Here is a 20,758-nt window from a genome sequence, read left to right on the forward strand (position 1 = left end):
GGTATATATTTGTATATAAAGCCAGATGTAAGAAGTGGTGAATATATCTGGAGTTCGTTTGCAGTGGCTAGAGGTGCCCACCGACACACTCATATTCTCTCCCTCTCTCTCTATGCTTGGGACTGGGGAATTGAACAGTGGTTAAAGGTACTTGCTTGCAAAGCCTACTAGCCTGGGTTCAGTTGCCCAGCACCCATTAGGGCTGGATACAAAAAGTGCCGCTGTTATCTAGCATTCATTTGCTAGTAAAAGATCATTGTACACACACACACACACACACACACACACACACACACACACACACACAACAAATAAATAAACCCTAAAATGTCAGTATTTTAGGGGGATAATATATAGTCCAATAACAAACTGATTATGCAGAAAGTTCTGGCATCATATATGGGTGGTGTGGCAGATAGTTTTAGGTCACTGAGGTGAACTTCCAGACAAGGCACAGTTATGGAGGAAGGGATTTATTGAGGTTTACAGATTCAGAGGAAGTTCCATAAAGGCAGTAGAAGTTTGCTCACTCTTACAGAACCAAACACAAACACACACACACACACACACACAGAGAAAGAGAGAGAGAGAGAGAGAGAGAGAGAAAGAGAGAGAGAGAGAGAGAAAGAGAGAGAGAGAGAGAGAGAAAGAGAGAGAGAGAGAATGAGCACGAGTGGATGCGAGCACACCGTAAGCCAAATCCCTCACCATACAGCACACTTCAGGAACTCCAGGCACTTTGTATATCATTAGATTGGAATGTCAAATCCACCACTGCATTTTAGGGCTGGACCACCCAGGCACACCTCCACCAGCCAGGTGGTTGGAAATCCAAGAAGTCTTTTTTTGTTTGTTTGTTTTGTTTTGTTTTTTTTAATTTTTTTTGGTTTATTTTAATTTATTTATTTGAGAGCAACAGACAGAGAACGAGGGAGAGAGAGAGAGAGAGAGAGAGAGAGAGAGAATGGGCGCACCAGGGCTACCAGCCACTGCAAACGAACTCCAGACGCGTGCGCCCCCTTGTGCATCTGGCTAACGTGGGACCTGGGGAACCGAGCCTCGAACCGGGGTCCTTAGGCTTCATAGGCAAGCGCTTAACTGCTAAGCCATCTCTAGCCCTTGGTTTTTTTTTTTTGAGGTAGGGTCTTGCTCTGGCCCAGGCTGACCTGGAATTCACTATGTAGTCTCAGGGTGGCCTTGAACTCATGGCAATCCTCCTACCCCTTCCTCCCGAGTGCTGGGATTAAAGGCGTGTGTCACCTCGCCCGGCGAGAAGTTTTAATAAACTCTTGAATATACTGGGGGGCATCTATATTCAAACTACCACAGGAGGCATAGATGCTCTATTAAATCAGATTATATATTTGGGTTAATACAGCTTAACCTTTCTAATTTAAGTCTTGAAGCTCCACCTGCACTCCCTACCAGAGTCCACTACCCCCTTCTAAATTTAGCCACTTAGCTAACTTTAAAATTAAGCCCTTGTGGAGTTTGTGCTTTCCAATTATAGCCAATTGAATTATTTGTCTACTCCATATGTCTTTCTACATGGGTAAATGGCCTCACTGTTGAAACTTGCACTTCCATGCTGGCATAGACCTCTGCCCTGTGTTAGGAGCAATACTCAGGAGTGAAAATGGGGCATTCACTCAGCAGCAACAACATCGCCATAGCAACCAGGGGCCACAACCAGAGACTGACCAGAGACTGGCTGAAAGCTGACATGCAAATATGCTATCCCTAAGGTGGCTATCAACAGCCAGAATGACAGGAAAAAATGGGTATAAAACCCCCAGAAAAAGCTTGGAACACTGTCATTCAACTGAGAGAGGCAGACTCTACGTCCCTCTCTGAGTTGATACCTGCCGGGAGAAGAAGCAGCCCCTGGGCTTCCTCTGCAGCCTGGCACAGAGTGGGCAGAGCAGGACCCAGACCCTGGATGCTGCTTGTGGTCCAACTGACTTCGAAAGTGCCTCAGGGGTTTAGGCTAGTTGAGAGGTTAAGGGAGAAAGGAACGTGGCTTACTTAATATGTGTGAAGAGTGAATAAAGTGTGGCCTCTTGACTATTGAGTTTAGCACTCCTGACACCCAATAATCAGTAATGTCATACCTGGTCCAGATCCTGCTCAGCCATGATGGAGTCCTTAACACCAGTGTGATTGAACAGTTCCATGAATCACTTCAGGTACTGAGCAGAAACCTCCCCTGAAGCTTGTGAGCTGATAAGTCTGAGGTGGCATCCCTGCCACCCATGTTACCAGAGTCTGTTGGGAGCAGCCATATTACTCTGCCTTAGTCAGGTCCCTCACAACCAGACCACCATGCTGCTAAGATAGGAGAGCAGATCAGCTCTCTCATGACCAGCTTGCACGACAGGAGTGTGAGTGCTTCACTGTGGTGAAGCTTACCACTCTCTTTCTCTTTCCTTTTCCCAGTGATGCTTAAACTAGAAACCACTGGACATTATCTGTGATTTTTCATGGAGCCAAGGGAATATCTGCTTTAAGGTAGCTTCTTACTTCACCTCTTGAAATACAAAAAGCAAATAAAAGTGTCTGTGGCTCTTTCAAATGACACCTGACTATCTCTATCTTCTACATTAGTATGTGTAAAGATCAGTTGCAGCTGTCCTATCACTTTTCTATTAACCAGTGCCAAGAAGCATGGCTAGCTGAACAGCAGAAAGGTGCTTAAAACTCAACACTGCAGGGCTGGAGAGATGGCTTAGCAGTTAAGCGCTTGCCTATGAAGCCTAAGGACAATTCCCCAGGACCCACGTCAGCCAGACGCACAAGGGGGCACACGTGTCTGGAGTTCGTTTGCAGTGGCTGGAAACCCTGGTACACCCATTCTCTCTCTCTCCCTCTATCTGTCTTTCTCTCTGTGTCTGTCACTCTCAAATAAATAAATAAAAAATTAAAAAAAAAACCTCAACACTGCAGAGGAAACTCAACCAGTCTAATTTCCAAATGTGGCCTATCCACAGGCTTCAAAGTATGGATAAATTACATTGCAGGCACTCAGTACCTTCCATTACATAACTAACTTCCAGTTTCATCTGATTTTTTTTTATACCTTTTTACAAATTTATCTTGAGAGAAAGAGAAAGAGAAAGAGAAAGAGCGAGAGAGAGAGAGAGAGAGAGAGAGAGAGACAGAGAGAGAGAGAGAGAGAACACACCAGGGTCTTTAGCTATGAACGAACTCCAAACGCATATGCTTCATTGTGTGCATGTGTAACATTGTGTGCTTGCATCACTGTTTGTCTGGCTTATGAGGGACCTGGACCTGAGATTTGAACATGGGTTCTTAAGCTTCACAGGTAAGCGCCTTAACCACTAAGCCATCTCTCCAGCCCCAATTTCATCTTTGATTATTCCTTTTCTTGTCCTTGTTCTAGGCAGGTCGTGTCCAAGATTGGTCTGTTTCTAAGGCAGAGGCTGGGTCAGTTTTGGGACTCTTGTTCTACCTCACCTCCTCATGTGGCTCCTTCCAAATTGACCTGGAAATAATTTTCTCTCAAAAGCTACTCCATTGCTTCTCTTATACAATGATAATATAGCATATCTGGAGCCGCTACCATCCTAATAGGTCTGTTTATAATTGTCTTTTAAAAAATATTTATTTTTTTAATTTGAGAGAAAGAGAGGGGTGGAAAGAGAGAAAAAGAGAGAGACAGTGTGCACATATCCTCTTGCCCTTGTGCTCTAGATGCAAGTGTCACTTTGTGTTTCAGGATTTATGTGGGTACTGGGGGAGTTGAACCTAGACCATCAGGCTTTGTAAGCAAGTGCCTTTCACTGCTCAGTAATTGTTCCAGAACTCCTTTGTAATTGTCTTAAAAGGAGATATAGAGTCCCTGCATAGTGCACATAACATATGTGCAGCTTATGTCAAATGAGGTTTCATTCTGTGCATTACCCAGCTACCCCTGTTGCCATCTTACATGCTAAATGAAAGAACCTTAACAACATTCCAAAAAGCCTCTGACTGAACTTTGGAAAAAATAAACTTCTCCTTCCTGCCTTTGTGTCATAGTTTTAGCACATGTAACACTTTTATAACATTGTTGTTCAGTTTTACCTACTTCTGAACTTTTGTGTATTTATAATCAGACAATATGTTCCCTTTTTATGTTGGGCTTCTTTTGCACAATAGTTTGAGTTCCATCAGGCTTTCTATAGTAGTAATTTGCTCATTTTCACTGCTGAATAGTCTATATTGTATGTCTATGTCATAATATATTTACTCATTCTTTTGTTCTCAAACATTCAGTTTTTTTTCAGTTTCAGGCTGTTATAAATAATGATGTTATAAGCATCTCTGTACATTTCCCCCAGTGCCCATATGCACATCTAGGCCTGTATTTTTCTTGTGGGAAAGTTTACCATTATAGATAAAATGTTGTAAATAGTTGCAGGTCTGCATTTTATTCCAGTGTATATTCTGGTATATTCTAAATGATTTTCTACAAATTTGTTTATTTTGTCAAAATTTCAATTTTATTGGTGCAACATTTCTTCAACTGTGCACTTGCCTTGTTTAATCTCTGCAGAATCTATGGCAATGTTTCTTTTTCATTTTGAAAATTAGTTATTTCTACCTGCTTTGTATTTTATCAATTTTATATATTTCACAGTACTAACTATATTAGTTAATTTTTACATCACTATGAAGTAAAATCTCAGAGAATAATGTAAGGAAGGAAGGGTTTATTTTGGCTGATGGCTACTGGGGATTTCCATCCATCATAGTGAGAAGGCATAGCAGAGTGGCTCAGTCCTACTCAGCAGGAGCCTGGACTAGTGGTGGCTTACATGCAGGAATCAGGACACCAAGAGGAGGGCTGGAATTGGGTCTGGGCTAAGTGGTTCAAAGGCCCAATTTGAGTGACCTACACCCACTATCTAGACCTCACCCTCCTAAAAGCTCCACAGGACACGCTTCCTCAATAGCACTTTTCGTTGGGACCACGCTCACAATGTGAGCTAGTGGGAGATACTTCAGGTACAAGCCCTAACAGTCCTCCCCTGACCCCTAGAGGGTGCTGGCAATATCATAATGCAAAATGCATTCAGCCCAACTTCAAGAGCTCTCATAGCCCTCATAGTTCCAACATTATTCAGAAGCACGAAGTACAAAGTCTCTTTTAAGATATAAAGCTAGATCTTAGCTATGAGCCCATATAAAATCAAAAAGAAAGTTATATACTTCTTATATACAATAGCACAGAGCAAATATTCCTTTTCCAAAAGGGAGAAACAGGAGTTTGACAAGGAACAATTGGATCAGAGCAATACTAAAACCCAGCAGGACAAATATTAAATCCCATAGCTCATTTCCTAGCATCCAAGGTGTTGTGAGGAATCCAGCAGCCGGGGCAGCCCTGCCCGGTAGCTCTTTCACTTGTAGCACATGTGGCTTCTCCTCTGTTGGTTACGCTCTGTTGTAGCTATATTCTGTTGGAGGTTTCCTTAGCAGATATCCCATATTATTGGTACAAATAAAATTCTCGTGACTCTTTTGCAACGGAAGCTTCACCATTAAAGTTTGATGCTTAGCCCCCTCAACGACAATCCCACAGGTAATCTGAACCTGATACACACTGCCTGTCATGACAGGCCTTTCTCCTGAAACTTGGTACAAGCCTCCACAACCATATAGCTCCTATATTCTGCCTGTGTCCAAGAGCAGCATCACAAAGACAACACCAAGTTCTATTGCCACCCTGAAATGTGACCCAAGCCCTCTTGGACCACAGCTGTAGAAGCTTCTAAGTGTCTATGTAGCTGATCTTGGGAAAGGGTGACCTTATTCTAGTAGAGCATTCCTAGGACTCTTCTTTGTAAAGGAAAATCTTCAAATGAGTTTTCATTTTTACATCCTACAGACTTTGATGCATGAAGTGTTCTCTCAGGGTATCTTACCAATAATGCCTGGGGAAATTTCACAGCTTCTTTATGCTGTTGCCCATCTCTTCATCACCACTACTTTGTTTGCTTTGGCTTCCACTGTAACTTTAGCTATATTTATACTCATTTTCTTGCCAAGCTCATATTTTCAAATTCCTTTGCTCTGCTTTTTGCTCCTTACTCTTATGGTAAAGCTGGCTTAAATCAGTCCACAATAACCACACCATACCCTAAATGCTGTGCTATTTTGAAATTTTCCTTGTTCTATTAATGGGATTATGACGTTTGAATCCAGCTTCATTCAAATTTTCAGGACAAAGATAACATATAACCACATATGATGCCAGAATATAACACAAATATCCTCTAGTCCAATTATGATAGTCTTTCTCCTGTCTGATATCTTTATTGTCTGCATTTCTATCAGCTTCTTATTCAAAATTCTCACCAGAGTCATATGATAGTTCACCTGTCCAAACTCTTCCACATTTCTACCACAAAGAACTCAGAACCATGCAGTCTTATTTCATCAAAAACCCTTCTGCTTGGTATTAATTTTCTGCATTGCTTTTCTATCATTGTGACATGGTGAAAGTAGTAGCAGGAGGAGATTTATTTTGGCCGGTAGCTTCCGAAGCTATCAGTCCATTATAGTAAGGAAGGCAGGGTGAGATGGCTTAGTCTGTGACCCAAAATGGTTGTATTAGCTGTTTGCATGGTGGAAGACCAAGAAGCTGAGAGAATGAGGTGAGAACTGGGGCTTTGGTAAAAATTTCAATGGCCCAAGGACCTACTTTCCCCAGGTGGACTCCTCTGCCTACTAAAGGCTCCACAGGCCCCCAGCTAAAGAGCACATGCTCAAAACAGGAGCCCATGGAGAGGCTTCATACTCAAATGATAATAGCAAGTGCATTCATGAATATAAATGTGGTTAGCTTTGTATTCAAAAGAAGCCGAATGAGGGTCAAGAAAAGTAGAAAGACGGGAAGAAGGAAAAGGAGGAACAGAATAGTTATCCTAAATGCCCTGGATTTCAAATTTTAGTTCTAAGTAAAAACCAGGCTTATTTTTCAGGTTTCTGCACTTATTACAGAGTGGACAAATTATATTTTCTTACAGAACATTATTGTACTTCTGTTCCAGTGTTTTCTATTTTTAAACCCATTTTTCCCTTTTACAGCTTTATTGACACATATCCATTAGAATTGAACTTTTTATTCTACTTTGAATAACATCAAAATCTTTTTTGCTTTATTTCCTTTTTTTTTTTTTTTTGCATTTGTAGTTAGTTTGGAAGGAAACATCACTAGGTGGGCTGAATTATTCATGCCATTCTATCTTAGCTTGTACTTTACTTTCATGGTTATAAAATGATAGTTTATTATATACATTTATTGGAATGCCTCTGAACATATGGAATGTTATTTAATTTTAAAGTTTGATTAAGGTAGGTATGAAATTGCTTTTTGATAATCTGTGACTCTGTATGCCTTTGAGATTTATTGCATTCTCTTAACAATGAGATCAGAATTAAACAACTTTGTCCATTTTTTAATTTTTCTACTTAATTTTCTAAAAATATGAGGGTTTTACTTATGTTTAAGTTTAGAAATAGGCTCATTTTGAGTTTCAAATTAAGTTGTGTATGGTGATGTTCACAAAAGAATAACTAGAAAAGGAACTCTGGATAAAAATTCTATAACTTGGGCTGGAGAGATAGCTTAGTGGTTAAGGCTCATGTAGGCAATCCTCAATACCCGTGTAATCCAGATGCACATGGAAGCACATGTCTGGAGTTCATTTGCAGTGGCTGGAGGCCCTTGTGTGCCCATTCTTTCTATCTCTTTCTCCCCTCATATCAATAAATAAAATAAATTTTAAATATTCTGTAACTGGTGTGTGGAGGTCAGAGGTCAACACTGAGTGTTTTCCTTAATATGTCTGTCTATGTATATATATGTGTGTGTGTGTGTGTGTGTGTGTGTATTTATCTATCATCTGTCTGTCTATCATCATCATCATGTGAATGCACATGTAAGTGAATATGTGTATATGCATGTGTGTGTGTGTCTGTATGGGCACATGTGCATGTGGAAGCCAGATGTTGAATAGGATGTCTTCTTTTCATCTCTACCTTATTCTTTGAGAGATTTTGCCAAATCTGCAGTTACCTAATTTGATGAGACTTGCTAACTAGCCAACCCTAGGAATTCCATCTCTGCCTTCAGAGTACTGATTTACAGGCATGCAGCACCACACCTGGCATTTTACATGGATTCTGGGATCAAAACTTGGGTCCTCATGCTTGTGTGGCAAGCACTTTAACAACTAAACCATCTCCCCATATCTAGTTATTTGAATCCTAGTCTCTCACTGAACCCTAAAGTCACCAATTCAGCTAGGCCAGCTGGTCAGCAAACTACAGGGATCCTCCTCTGTCTACATTCCCAGCACTGGGACTACATGTGCTCAGGATCACTCCTGGTTTTTACATGGGTGCTGAATACCAGGCTCAGGTCCTCAACCTTATACATGAAACACTTTACTGACTGAGCCATTTTCCTAGTCCTGGAAGGTTCTTATACATGAATTGAGCTCCATCCAAATTTTTTAATAGTCTAGAATAATAATGTTTTAAAATATTTTATTTATTTATTTATTTATGAGAGAGAGAGTGAGGGAGGGAGAGAATGGGTGTGCAAGGGCCTCTAGCCACTGCAAACAAACTTCAGATGCATGCACCACCTTGTGCATCTGGCTTACGTGAGAACTGGAGAATCGAACCTGGATCCTTGGGCTTTGCAGGTGAGTGCCTTAACCACTAAGCAATCTTTCCAGCCTTAGAATAACAATTTTTGAGCAAAGTAACTATAATGTGGTTATTTGAACAATGATTGACTAAAAGAATGAAAATTGTTAATTGTTTTATTACAGCCACAACAATAATTGGAAATGATTTATACAATAGTGCCTGCTTACTTCCTTGCACATTGCAGTACTTCATAATAAGAAATCTTAGAGCTTTTACAAGTGTTTCACTGTGTTTGACTGAGGTGTCTACTCTTGTGAGTCAACTCTTTCCTCATGATTTACTTGTGGATCAAGTCCCTAATCTTGTTTATGCTTCCCAAATATGGCTGAAAGAGACAGCTGTGACATTATGACTCCAGCTGGCCACAGATGAATCTTCAGTGAAGCGTGAATCCATATTGGTTCAGTGATATATGTTTACTACCTCTTGTTAAACTTTTAGAGCCTCAACCCCTAAATCATCTAGCATTGACTGGATCCACTAAGGTATAAATAACATATAGAAGTGAATTGGAACTTTCATAGTGATCAAGACTGTCACCTATAAGGCCAATTCAATTTATTGTTATTTTATGAACTGCTTAGATTATGTTAGAGTTTGTTCAGTGTAGTCATTTACTACAAAGATTTTCCTATGCATGGTAGTCTTAGTTATTATAATTATTTATCTTTTCCAGATGCTATATAGAGGTCTTTATACATTAGTTATTGATAGATAAATTTAAAATCACAAGAAAAATCAGGTTATATCCTAAAAGGAAATTAATTATGGAATTTTACCTGGTAAGCTGGCATATCTGCAATATTTTGTAGACTTAATAATAGTGGAAATAATAAAGTACAAATGATATGTGAATAACTGAAATAATAAACAAATGCACCAAACATAGCTTCATTTTAATGGCACATATAAAAACTGTCAATCAGTCCCTCAAACCACTGAATATATGCAACTCCACAGCTCACTTTATTTTATTTTACGTATTTTTTTTTATTTATTTGAGAAAGAGTCAGGGGTGGTGGGCAATAGGCATACCAGGGCCTCTAATCGCTGCAAATGAACTCCAGCTGCATGTGCCACCATGTTCATCTGGGTTTAATGGGTTCTGGAATCAATCCTGAGTCCTTAGGCAAGTGTCTTAACTGCTAAGCCACAACTCACTTTTTTACAGTGATCTTCAAACTGGTTAAAATTGTTGGAAAATATATATCTTCTGTTCTTTATAACCCAAGCAGGCAATATGTTTAATGCTAATGGCTGTGCAAATTAATTAAAAAAATTGAATTTTAATGACAATTTTGCATACTTGTAACATTGCCTCATATTTTTCCAAACTTTGAATGAGAATAATTATTAGTTTTGTATATTACTGTTCCATTTTAAATAAATTGGATATTTCATAAACTATGTGTGCTATCTCATGAGCATTGTTAGATTAACTAGTACCAATCATGTGCTCTTAGCCCACAAAGAATGATACCTTTTCATTTTGTGTTGCTGTATTAGATGAACCAGGACAGCTATTGTGCAATCAAATGTAGTTTGGGGGAAAATAGCAAATGCACCAATAATTTAATAACATTTTCCCTGTGTAGAAGTTCTTCAGTGTTCAATTTCATTTCACTGATGTTCCTATGGTTTCATATGCATAGATGTACCCATAACATATGGGAATAAATGTGAATAATGATGTCATTTCAATAATTTATTTGTTTAGGAGATATTTATTGACCACTTTCTACATAAAAACAGTGCTGTGGGGGAGCTTATAGCATGTTATTATGTGTTAGGCATATTTATTTCTCTTTGTTTTCAGTGATATTATCCTATTTTTGAAATCCTAGTAAATTATGAATGAACAGTATATATCATGTATAAAAGGTTACAAGATTTAGATGACATTTTATTGTCTATAAAAGGCTCACACTTTTTTCTGTGAGAAGATAGAGTATGAGCAGCCCAGTGATTCAATGGACTCTGTGAGTGCCAATTTACAAATTCATCAAGTGTGTACCATCTTTGCCAATTTACATGCTCATCAGGGGTGTACTATGTCTGCCAATCTGCACACTCATCAAGTACACAGCATCTTTGCTTTAGCCTCCACTTACCTGCATTTTTCTGGACCACACTCTGACAATTTTTTAACTATTATAACATTTCTAGCCAGATATCCACAATCTTTTTTAGAGACTTTGTATAGTCTTACAGTTTCTTCTTCAGAAAAGTTCAGAACATGACAAATGTTTTATAGGCAAAGCAACTGTGTGTCATGTTCTTATCTGGATTTGTCCTTTATCACTTGAATCTTGGTTCCTTTAGTTTCCACTGAGATTATCCTATTCTATGGCTATTCTCAGTGTTGCCTTTTCACCTTACATGCAGAGTGGATGAGTATACTCAGAGAAAATACAACTAACCCTCCCACAGTTCTTTCCTATATGGTTTTTCATTTTCTGTAGTCCACCTTTAGCAAGACTTTTGGAGTACTTTATTCTTAGATTTAGTTGTTCTTGGCTGCACCATTGGTTTATTGCAAGAGTATGCATCCCATCCCTATTATTAGATACTGAAGAAGAATGATGCCTTCTCTTACACATATTTATATAAACACAAACTATGTACCCTTGAATTTTCACTATGACATCATATATTTTGAAAATGACATTGTTCATATTCATTAAAATAGATGTCATTAATAAAGGTTGAACAATTACTAGAGTTCATATTCCAGGGTCCACAGTGTTTGCTCCAGAGCCTTTGAATAATAGTGTGCTGAATGAGAATAAAAGTTAACTTGAGACCTTGCAGGTACAGGCCACTCCAATTGGTGAAAATGAAATGAGTGAGTCTGATTATGATAGTAGCTCTGAAGAGTCATAACTTCAACTACTGCTGAACTACTTTTACTATGACTTATCTTCAAGAGAATTGTCTTGATCTTTACTGTTTACTAAAATGCTACATACAGACTAGATATTCTATGTGTTTTCCCCATTTCCACAAGTACGTGTAGGAAGAAATTATAATAATACCTGCATGTGAGAAACAATACATTTAAGCTTTATCCTCGTCACTTGCAAGGAGCTTGCCATTGGCAAGTTGCAAAGACTCTCTCAATGTTGACTATTCATATCTGTGAAATACTAATCGAACAAGTCATTATACTTACATGGAAGTTGGTTGAGAATTATTTGAAGTACACATTGTAAGCATGTGGTTTGTGGTAGTTGTAACTTTTCATCTATTGTGAAAATCCATGGAACTGTAGATCTAAAATTTTGGAATGAGACCTCAACACACTTCTATAGAAAGGTGAATAAACTTGTGGAAAAGAAACTGTTTTAAGAGCTCATAAGCTTGATTCTAGGTAAATATCTGTTTATTCTTAGGGAAAACCAGCTGTTTGAAATAGCTTCAGAAAGAAAGTTGAAGTGAAGATGGCTTTCCTCAAAGTGATTTCAAAGCCCCACAGTTTTGTAATTTTAATAACAAATAGCAAACATATCATTATCTAACTAACAATAATCTAAGAAGAATCAACTTTTGTACTCTCATTTTTAAGAAAAGGTGTAAAATAAAAACAAATGAGTAAAAAACTTCCGAGTTAAAACAATGGGAGAGAGTAGTTAACTCCAGGAACTAATTGTTAGTTATTTGTTATTGATTAGATATGTTTTTTTCAGAGAAATTCTAAAATTGGGAGAACAATAATTAATAGAAATTATAATTTGAGAAAGTAGAAAAATACTACATAGATGACACTGTGAAAATTATTTAGCCATTGGTTGTACCCCTGTGAATCTCTTTTTGAGTTTTGAAGAATATGAATTAGAGTTTCACACAAATAAGAATTAACTATACAAAAATACAGTAACAACTTGAATATTTTGGTCATCATTTTCAGGAATAACTTAAGTCTCATATCGAATCATATTTTACATTGCTTCATTGTGTTGAAGTTTTTGTCAAAATTTGACAGAATCCTAAATATTGTTTGAGTGTGATATATCTTACTCTTCCCCAATACCTTTTCAGTAATTCAGAGGAAAGAATTGGAGACAAGTTAGCTTTTCTTTCCCCTTTCAAGTTCCCTACTTCAGTAGTTGTTTTTGCTCTGCTCCTAGTTGAGTGAGCATGAAATGATGTTGCTATTTTTGTTTGATTTTTTCAAAAGCTGGGTCAGTCTTACAGTCAATTGTGAAAGGCATATTTGAAACCCACAGTCCTTTAAATCTAATTGAAACTGACACAGACATCCCCAAAATTCCTCTTCCCTGCCTTTCAAATGTATAAGTACATGTGGCAAAAGTGTGGCAAAACAACAAGGAGGCTTGCTGAGAGGGGAAAAGCCCCTCGGCACTTCTGTGCTAGGAAGCTTTGACGATATGGCTCTCTGAGTCCTAGCAATGTCTTGTGTGTTTGTTTCCACAGAGCATATATCATTACAGACTATATGGGCATCCGCAATGAAAGTTTCATGAAATTAGCTGCAGTAGGGACCTGGATGGGGGACTTTGTCACAGCTTGGATGGTAAGAAAAAATTTTAATTTCTCTGATTTAAACAAATGTCAGGTAGGAGATGTGTTTACAATGTTGTAAAGTCTATGCTTTTGATGGTCTAGAGTACAATAATTATTTTTTGAATAAACTAAATTTAAGAATTTACATTCATTAACCCACAGTGCAAATTGGATTATTTATACACCTCAGAAAATAATCAATAAGATCAGAGTATTAAGGGTGGGTTGCCACTGGGAGATGTATATCCATATATCTTTGAACATACAAACATTTACATGCTTATTAACCAAACCTTTGTCCTAGTAAATTGTACTCTTCTGAAGACTAGGAATTTTGACATGTACAGTATTCAGGTAAGATTACATGAAACATTCTTCAGGTTTCTGTATTTGTTTTCCATATTGAACCTATGAACTTAATAGTAGCAATAGTTGTGAGAATTTTTCTTGTAAATCTCTTTGTGCATCACCATGTTTTATTATTATAAACATGCACAAGAAAATGTATATTGCATGCTAAGCTTACCTATGAAGAGGGAAACTTCTATTTTAACATTTTGATTACTTAACCTTAGATGTAGCCTATTGCTAATAGATTTTGGGTCCCATAAATTTATAGGACAAATGCAGAGTACAAAGAACATAATTCTCCTAAGAATAGAACACCTCTGGAATCCTTTCCCAAACACAGCTAATTATCTCTGTCAGTCTAAGGACTTGAGAATAATATGTACCAAAGTAGATACGATGCCTCATACCTCCACCAAACTGGACAAAGGTGTATGATGGCCATGGCAGAGGCCCTGCCATTTCTACTGCTAGCTTTACTTCTTACCTAGAACAGATGTTTTGAGGGATTAAGAATGACTTCTCATGCTCACTGTGGTTGTCCTACAATTGTCAAGTATGGTTTGTCCCCCAAATGACTGCACTTAAAATAGTATATACTACATAGGCTACTTGTGTAGGAAGCTATACCATTTAGGTTTGTATAACGATAATCTGTAGTATACAAACAAAATAACAACAAAATCAATCAAGATCACATTTCTCATGATGTAGCTTTCTATTTACATGCCACATTACTCTAAGAACTAGAAGGTTTGTTCAGCCTGGCTTCAAGCCTCTTCCCATCCCATCCCATTTATTATTTAAATACTAACGCAACAGATTACAGATATGTGCGCTATCCCATTCACACTACACTATTAACTTAAAATATTCATTTTACTTTTAATCGTTGAAAATAGCAATTATAATAGGCTACACCTTGAATCCAGGCTACTGGCTATCAAATATTCTATTTTCATTAGAGAAAAAATACTGTCAGACAGAGATAAATAAATTGAAAAATCCAACATACTTGAAATTTGGGAGAATGTCCTTTGAGAAAATTCTAGGTTAATTGTGATTCTGGTTCTGCTTAATAAAATGGAAAAGAAAACTACATCAAGATGAAATGTGTGGCCCTCTTACCATGCTGAGGTATAAGGAGATATAAGTGTTTTATCACTGCTGTTCACATTATTTCAGCTGGGCCTGGTCCCTCGAATGATGGCCTAATGTTGCATAGATTTCCTGACACTCAGTCAGAGCCCCAAGCCATCTTCCAGGTCTGGGTGCAGACTGCCTGGAGTTTCCTGCTTATTGCCAAAGCTGAATCAGACTGAGATGATGTGGTCCACTGCTTCCTAATTTTGTTCCAACACTGACCCTGAAGAAAGTGAATGGAGAGTCATCAAAGCACCAGCTGGACTTTAGGAATCACTCTAGAGTTTGCAGGCTCATGCCAGCATTTGCTATGTAAACTATATCACTATTTGTGCATGACCAATTCTATCCAGTTCTTCTCCAAACTTTCCTCCAATATGGGGCTTCCTATACCGTGAAGACCTTGGTCCTCCACCTTAGGAATTTTTTTCATTTTTATCCAAAAAATAAGTCTAACTGACTAGACCATTTTAGTAATATAGATAGTGCATAGTGTAGCTTTGACCAAAGACCTTCAATCCCCTGTGGTTGACTGTCCCATTTCCCCCTTGTCTGGCCTCCTATGGAGCCCTAATTCAGTGTCATAGGTTATTATGTTAGTTTTTGAAAAAAATATTTATATTTATTTATTTGAAAGCAGAAAGGTGGGAAGAGAGATGGGCACTGCAGGGCTTCCTACCACTGCAAATGAACCACATGTGCCACTTTGTGCATCTGGCTTGATATGGGCACTGGGGAATAGAACACAGGCTGGCAGCCTTTGCAAACAAGTGTCTTTAACTACTGAGCAGTCTCTCCAGCCCTATTATTTGCTGTTTTAATGAATTTTATTTCTGCTAGCAAGCCTAAAATAGTTCTCCCACAGATTACTACTTTACTATATAACTGGAACAGGTTTTAGAGTAAAAAAAACAAAAACAAACAAACAAAAAAAACTATATTCTAGGTTTAACTTTTTAATGTGGTCTTGAATTTCATGGGCCTGTCATCTTTTACTTTCAGGAAACTGGAACAGAGCCCAAAGTCTCTTTTGGCTTATGTTAGATGAAGCATTACCCTTTCCCCATTAGATACAGGAATAGAAATGACAAATTAATATAAGGTCTCTTGCTTTGAAAGTATGGTCGTGGGAAGAATTCCCAGAGCACATCATTTCTATTCATTGACCAGGCAATAAATGTCCATATATGTGTGTGTGTGTGTGTGTGTGTGTGTGTGTTGTGTATGCATACAATAATTTTTTAAAATTTAATTTATTAGTTTTCTTTTCAGCAAATACAGGTAGTTTGGTACCATTGTTTAGGCTCATCCATGATCTACCCCCTCCAATGGACCCTCCTTGTTGATTATAAATGGGTCGTGCATTGTGGAGTTAGTCCACAGTTATTGGTATGATAAATGTCTCTGCATATCATAACCCAACATGTGACTCTGACATTCTTTCCACCCCCTCTTCCGCAAAATTTGCCCGAGCCATGTTGGGTTCACTTTTAGTCTGCTTCAGTGGTGAGATGTTGGGGGCCTCTGAGGCTCTGGATCTCTGATTTGGTAGGAGTTGATTTTTCTCTGTGTTGGTCTCCTTCCCCTTTGTGCTGGTATCTGGTTCATCAGGAAAACAGCACCCTAGCTTGTTTTGCCAATTTTCCTTAGTTTCAGTCGGGCCCCTTTTGGGGTATGTTGCGGCAGCTCTCTCCTTAGGATCTGCATCTATCTGAAAAAGAGAAGCAGATTCTCCAATGGAGAGTAAGTTAGCACCCAGAAAATTGAGATAACTCTTACTTTTTTGATAGAGAGTTTGATAGGTATAGGCCCTCTTGTACCCCATGATTGATGGTAGCTTGATATTGGAGAGTGGGCTTATGTTTGGGTATGGTTCTGACTTGTTTCTTGTACCACTGAGGGGATCAGTTAGCCAAATCAAGAGCAGTTGATTTCCCCCCATAGCTGTGTGCCACTATTGCACTTGTGTGGGCATCACATCAGGTTATTTGTTGTTAATTAGGTTAGACCACGAGTTGCTTGGACAGATATTGGTCATTTCCCCCAGTCGCCCATGTAGCACCTTCTGGCACTAGACACGCTGACTGTCTGGGGACTGACTCTCTCCTGGCTTCCAGCCATGCTGTTCCATTTTACGTGTCAGCTGCGTATGGAGTCTTCAGCAATAGGGTCTTACCACTGACCTTTGGTGGGTCATCAAGTACTCTGACAGAAGTCTGTCATTGTTTTGGGAAACCTTGTAGGTTTCTCTGATCAAAAGCTCATTGTAGATGATAGCCCCAAGCTGGAAGTGGGGGTTACAGGTCAGTTCCCACTAAGAAAATGAGGAAAAACATAACTAAAATACAAGAGTTAGAGAGGAGAGAGAGAGAGGGGAGAGGGGGAGAGGGAGGGAGGGAAGATGTAGAAGATTTAGGTTAGTCTTGATCCTACCCTCTCCAGTGTCTTGTGGTTCAGGTGTTTCCTGTAAGGGTCTAGTGAAGGTTCAGCCATTTGGTCTGCATACAATAATTAAAAAAAAATTTTTTTTTTCCTCATGAGAGGAGTTTCAGACAGCTTTGACATTCATGTGCATAGAATTCCTAGTATGGGATGAATATCAATGATGCAGTGACTGCCATAGAAAAAAACATGTGACTTTTACATTAGCAATCATGGGATGCCTTTCAGTTTATTTCTGAAATGCTGAAATGGAGGAGTTTTCTTGTTTGGAAATAATTTCAAACTTATCCTTAGCTTAAAAATGATACTAAGACTGATGTGATCCCCAAAACAAATGTGATATCATACAGCCTGAAAAATATCTCTGGCCCTTACACTACTGAGCATAAAGCTCTCATAGGCTGACCTTCCTGCTCAGTCCTCACATGACCTAGCTTTACCTAACATCCCATTCATAGGACAAATGTATACAGAGCCATGATCTAAGAAGAAAATTCTAATGGTAAAAATTTAAGTCATAAGGCATTCTTCTTTCTAAACACCACAGCATGCATATCTGCTCCCAGGAACAAAGGGTATCACATACCTTTGACTGACAATCCCCAGAATTATTGGTAGGCTGTCATTTATTTCAGGAAGTAATGCCACAGGTAGGGAAACAACATAGTCATTTCCCAGATAACTCTACTTGTATTTCAGATGCTTATTGTGTTGGATTTTAATATTATTTTTATTGAAACTTGGAAGTTTCATTAGAATCAAACAAGCTTATTTAATAACTACACATTAGGGGGTTAATAAAATATAGCATTTGCAGTTGAATTATAACACAGAATGGAAATTTTAAATTTGACAAATGTCTTTTGCTGGGACTTTAGGAAGAACACTAAGTGAGGACACTGTTCTTTAGAAAAAAACGTCATACTCTTCTACTTCACTTGTGCCTATTCTGTGGGTGAATGCTTGAATGATGGTTGTTGCCTTCCTGAATGTCACACAGGTTCTGTTTCTTCAGAGCTATTTATAATTGCCACATCTTTTTTTCAGATGACTGTGTCTGCTTAAATGGAATATATGCACTCTGCTTTCCTTGACTAGGAACTTCTTTTTTGTAATTTTTATTTATTTATTTACTTGAGAGAGAGAAAGAGGTAGAAAGAGAGAGAATGGGCACCCCAGGGTGTGTCGCCACTGCAAACGAGCTTCAGATGCATGTACCGCCTAGTACATCTGGCTTAGGTAGGTCCTGGGGAATCGAGCCGGGATCCTTTGGCTTTGCAGGCAAACACCTTAACTGCTAAGCCATCTCTCCAGCCCAGAGCTTCATTATTATTTATGTGAGAGAGTGAGAGTGAGAAAATTGGCATGCCAGGGGCTCCAGCCACTTTAACTGACTTTGCATGCTTGCATCACATTGTGAGTCTAGCTTACTTGGGATGTGTAGAAAATGGGTACTTAGGCTTTGTAGGCAAGCACCTCAAACACTAAGCCATCTCAACTAGGAGCTTCTTGGCAGGAGCTAATAGTATCATTTATATCCACGGTTATAGTCCTAGCCAATGACATGGAACCAGCCATAAAATAAGTGTTCAAGAAATATTTATTGAAACCAGTGTGTTGATTCATTCCTATAATCCCTGCACTTGGGAGATGGAGCTATAAGATGAAGAGTTCAAGCTTGACCTTGGCCGACTACATGAGACCTTGTCTTAAAAGGTGTATTTATTGAAAGTATAGATACCACATAAGCATTAATTTTCAATTTTTATTCCCTAGTTCAGTTTTATAACATACTACAGCAGATGGCCACTCTGGAATGCTGGGAGGTTAAGGGAAGGTGGGTGGTGTTGCTCCTGGTACATTGAAGTCAACCCTGATTTCTTTCTGTCCTCACACCACTCCCACCAGGCTGTACTTGCTCACAGTTCACACTAAACTAATTTTGCATTACTTAGAAGACACAGAAGCTTTGCATAGAGGAGCTAGGTATCAATGAATTTCTTCCAGAATAGTGAGGCATCCCTTGAATTCAAAGGTCAGAGTATAAAGCAGGAGACCATCCTTGCCAACTTGGCCAGGGTGTTTCTTGAACAATTATGGCTCTCAGTTTATTATTCCTCTCCCAGCAATGGGGTAAAAGGAAATTGGGCTGATATGCCCCTAGTCATTTCAACAAGGAGATACTTAAGACAGGAAATTGGATAAACTTCACTGGAGACTTAAAAGACTTAAAGAGTGGGCTATACTTGGGAATTACTTTCATTCCTTCTAGGTTAATATTTATATAAAAATGTAGAATAGAGTGAGAAACTATTTCTAAAGTGTTTGAAAGTAAAATATGTTTTAAATTTAAATATAAAAATGAAATAAAATTTATAATTATATATGTATACATACATATATAATATGGTATGTATAATGTGTTTTATATTGTCCTTCTAAACCTATTATTCACTAGAGAAGGAAGGGGGAGGGAAAGGAGGAAGAGGTAGAGAGTGAGGGAGAGGAAGGGAGGAAAATATTGGTGTTTTCATTTCTCCAAACTTAAAAACTTATTTAGTTAAAACATATTAAAATATATATTACTGCATTTTGGGTTGTTATGCAAATTCTAATTTTATCAATGAACTATGACCTGAAACCACCTAGCATTAAGTCTATCTTGTTACTCTGCCTAGAACAGAGCTTGACAATTCATATTATGTTCAAAGTCAGTTTTCTAATTATTTCCATTTGATAGTTCAAAATGACAGAATAAAAAGCATAATTGAATTTGATTTGTTGCTATAAATAAGCTGGCAATAATAGCTTCATATACCTTGGTAATAGGAAAGGAAAGAATTTAAAAATGTGAAACATAAATTAGAAAGATACAATTAGCCAATTCAGTGAACAAGAGGATTTGACAAATAGAAGGGTGTAGAGCAGATATTTGACCACTGAGCTGGACCCAAGAGCTGAACATTCTCTAAGTTTCCCATTTGTTTTCATTCTTTACCTGTGTACAGGAGCTACTTGATGGTGTCAGCTCTCTTTGGAAAATCTGTACATTGCATTTCATTATTATACACAGTAAAAATGGAAACCAGATTGAAAATTTCATTAAGTAATTTATTTTTTCCCTATTAAGGTTCTGTATTGTGTGAGAATCTCTAGAGAAAAGCATAAATCAAGAACTTGGGGGCACATGATTTATTGAGGAAGCGCTCTTCAGAGGAACTTGGGATTTGATAAATGAAACAGGAAAGAGAAAGAGAAGAAGGCAAACAGAATATGATCAGGGACAGTTGGCCTTAGGCCTGGGCCCCTAGGCATCCAGCATGCTCTTGATGGATTCAGCAGCCAGTTGGGCAAGCAGATCTGGACAAGCTACCAGCACAAACCACCACCCACATATGCTCAAGGACAGTGATTCAGTAGTTACTGCCTTTGTAAAACAATTTTTTTAAAGAAAAAATAAAGGAACAGCTAAACAGTTTGATCATATGATTGAAGCAAAGATAATATGAAAATAGTTTCTTTCTATTTTCTTTTTATTCATTAATAAATATAGAGAGCTACATGTAGTCATTTTTCA

The 20,758-nt window shown here is 38.2% G+C and overlaps 1 protein-coding gene across 4 annotated transcripts in view; it reads left to right on the top strand.

Annotated features, from left to right (window-relative positions):
• Positions 1-20,758, top strand: part of Tmem117 (transmembrane protein 117) — a 517,186-nt gene that overhangs the window by 242,986 nt on the left and 253,442 nt on the right. For all 4 annotated transcript variants that reach the window (XM_045153094.1, XM_045153093.1, XM_045153095.1 and 1 more), the window contains one exon: positions 13,159-13,258. In XM_045153094.1, coding sequence (XP_045009029.1) covers positions 13,159-13,258 — 100 coding nt within the window. The remainder of the gene's footprint in view (positions 1-13,158; positions 13,259-20,758) is intronic.

Source organism: Jaculus jaculus, chromosome 6 (assembly GCF_020740685.1).
Source record: "Jaculus jaculus isolate mJacJac1 chromosome 6, mJacJac1.mat.Y.cur, whole genome shotgun sequence".
NCBI classification, from domain to species: domain Eukaryota; kingdom Metazoa; phylum Chordata; class Mammalia; order Rodentia; family Dipodidae; genus Jaculus; species Jaculus jaculus.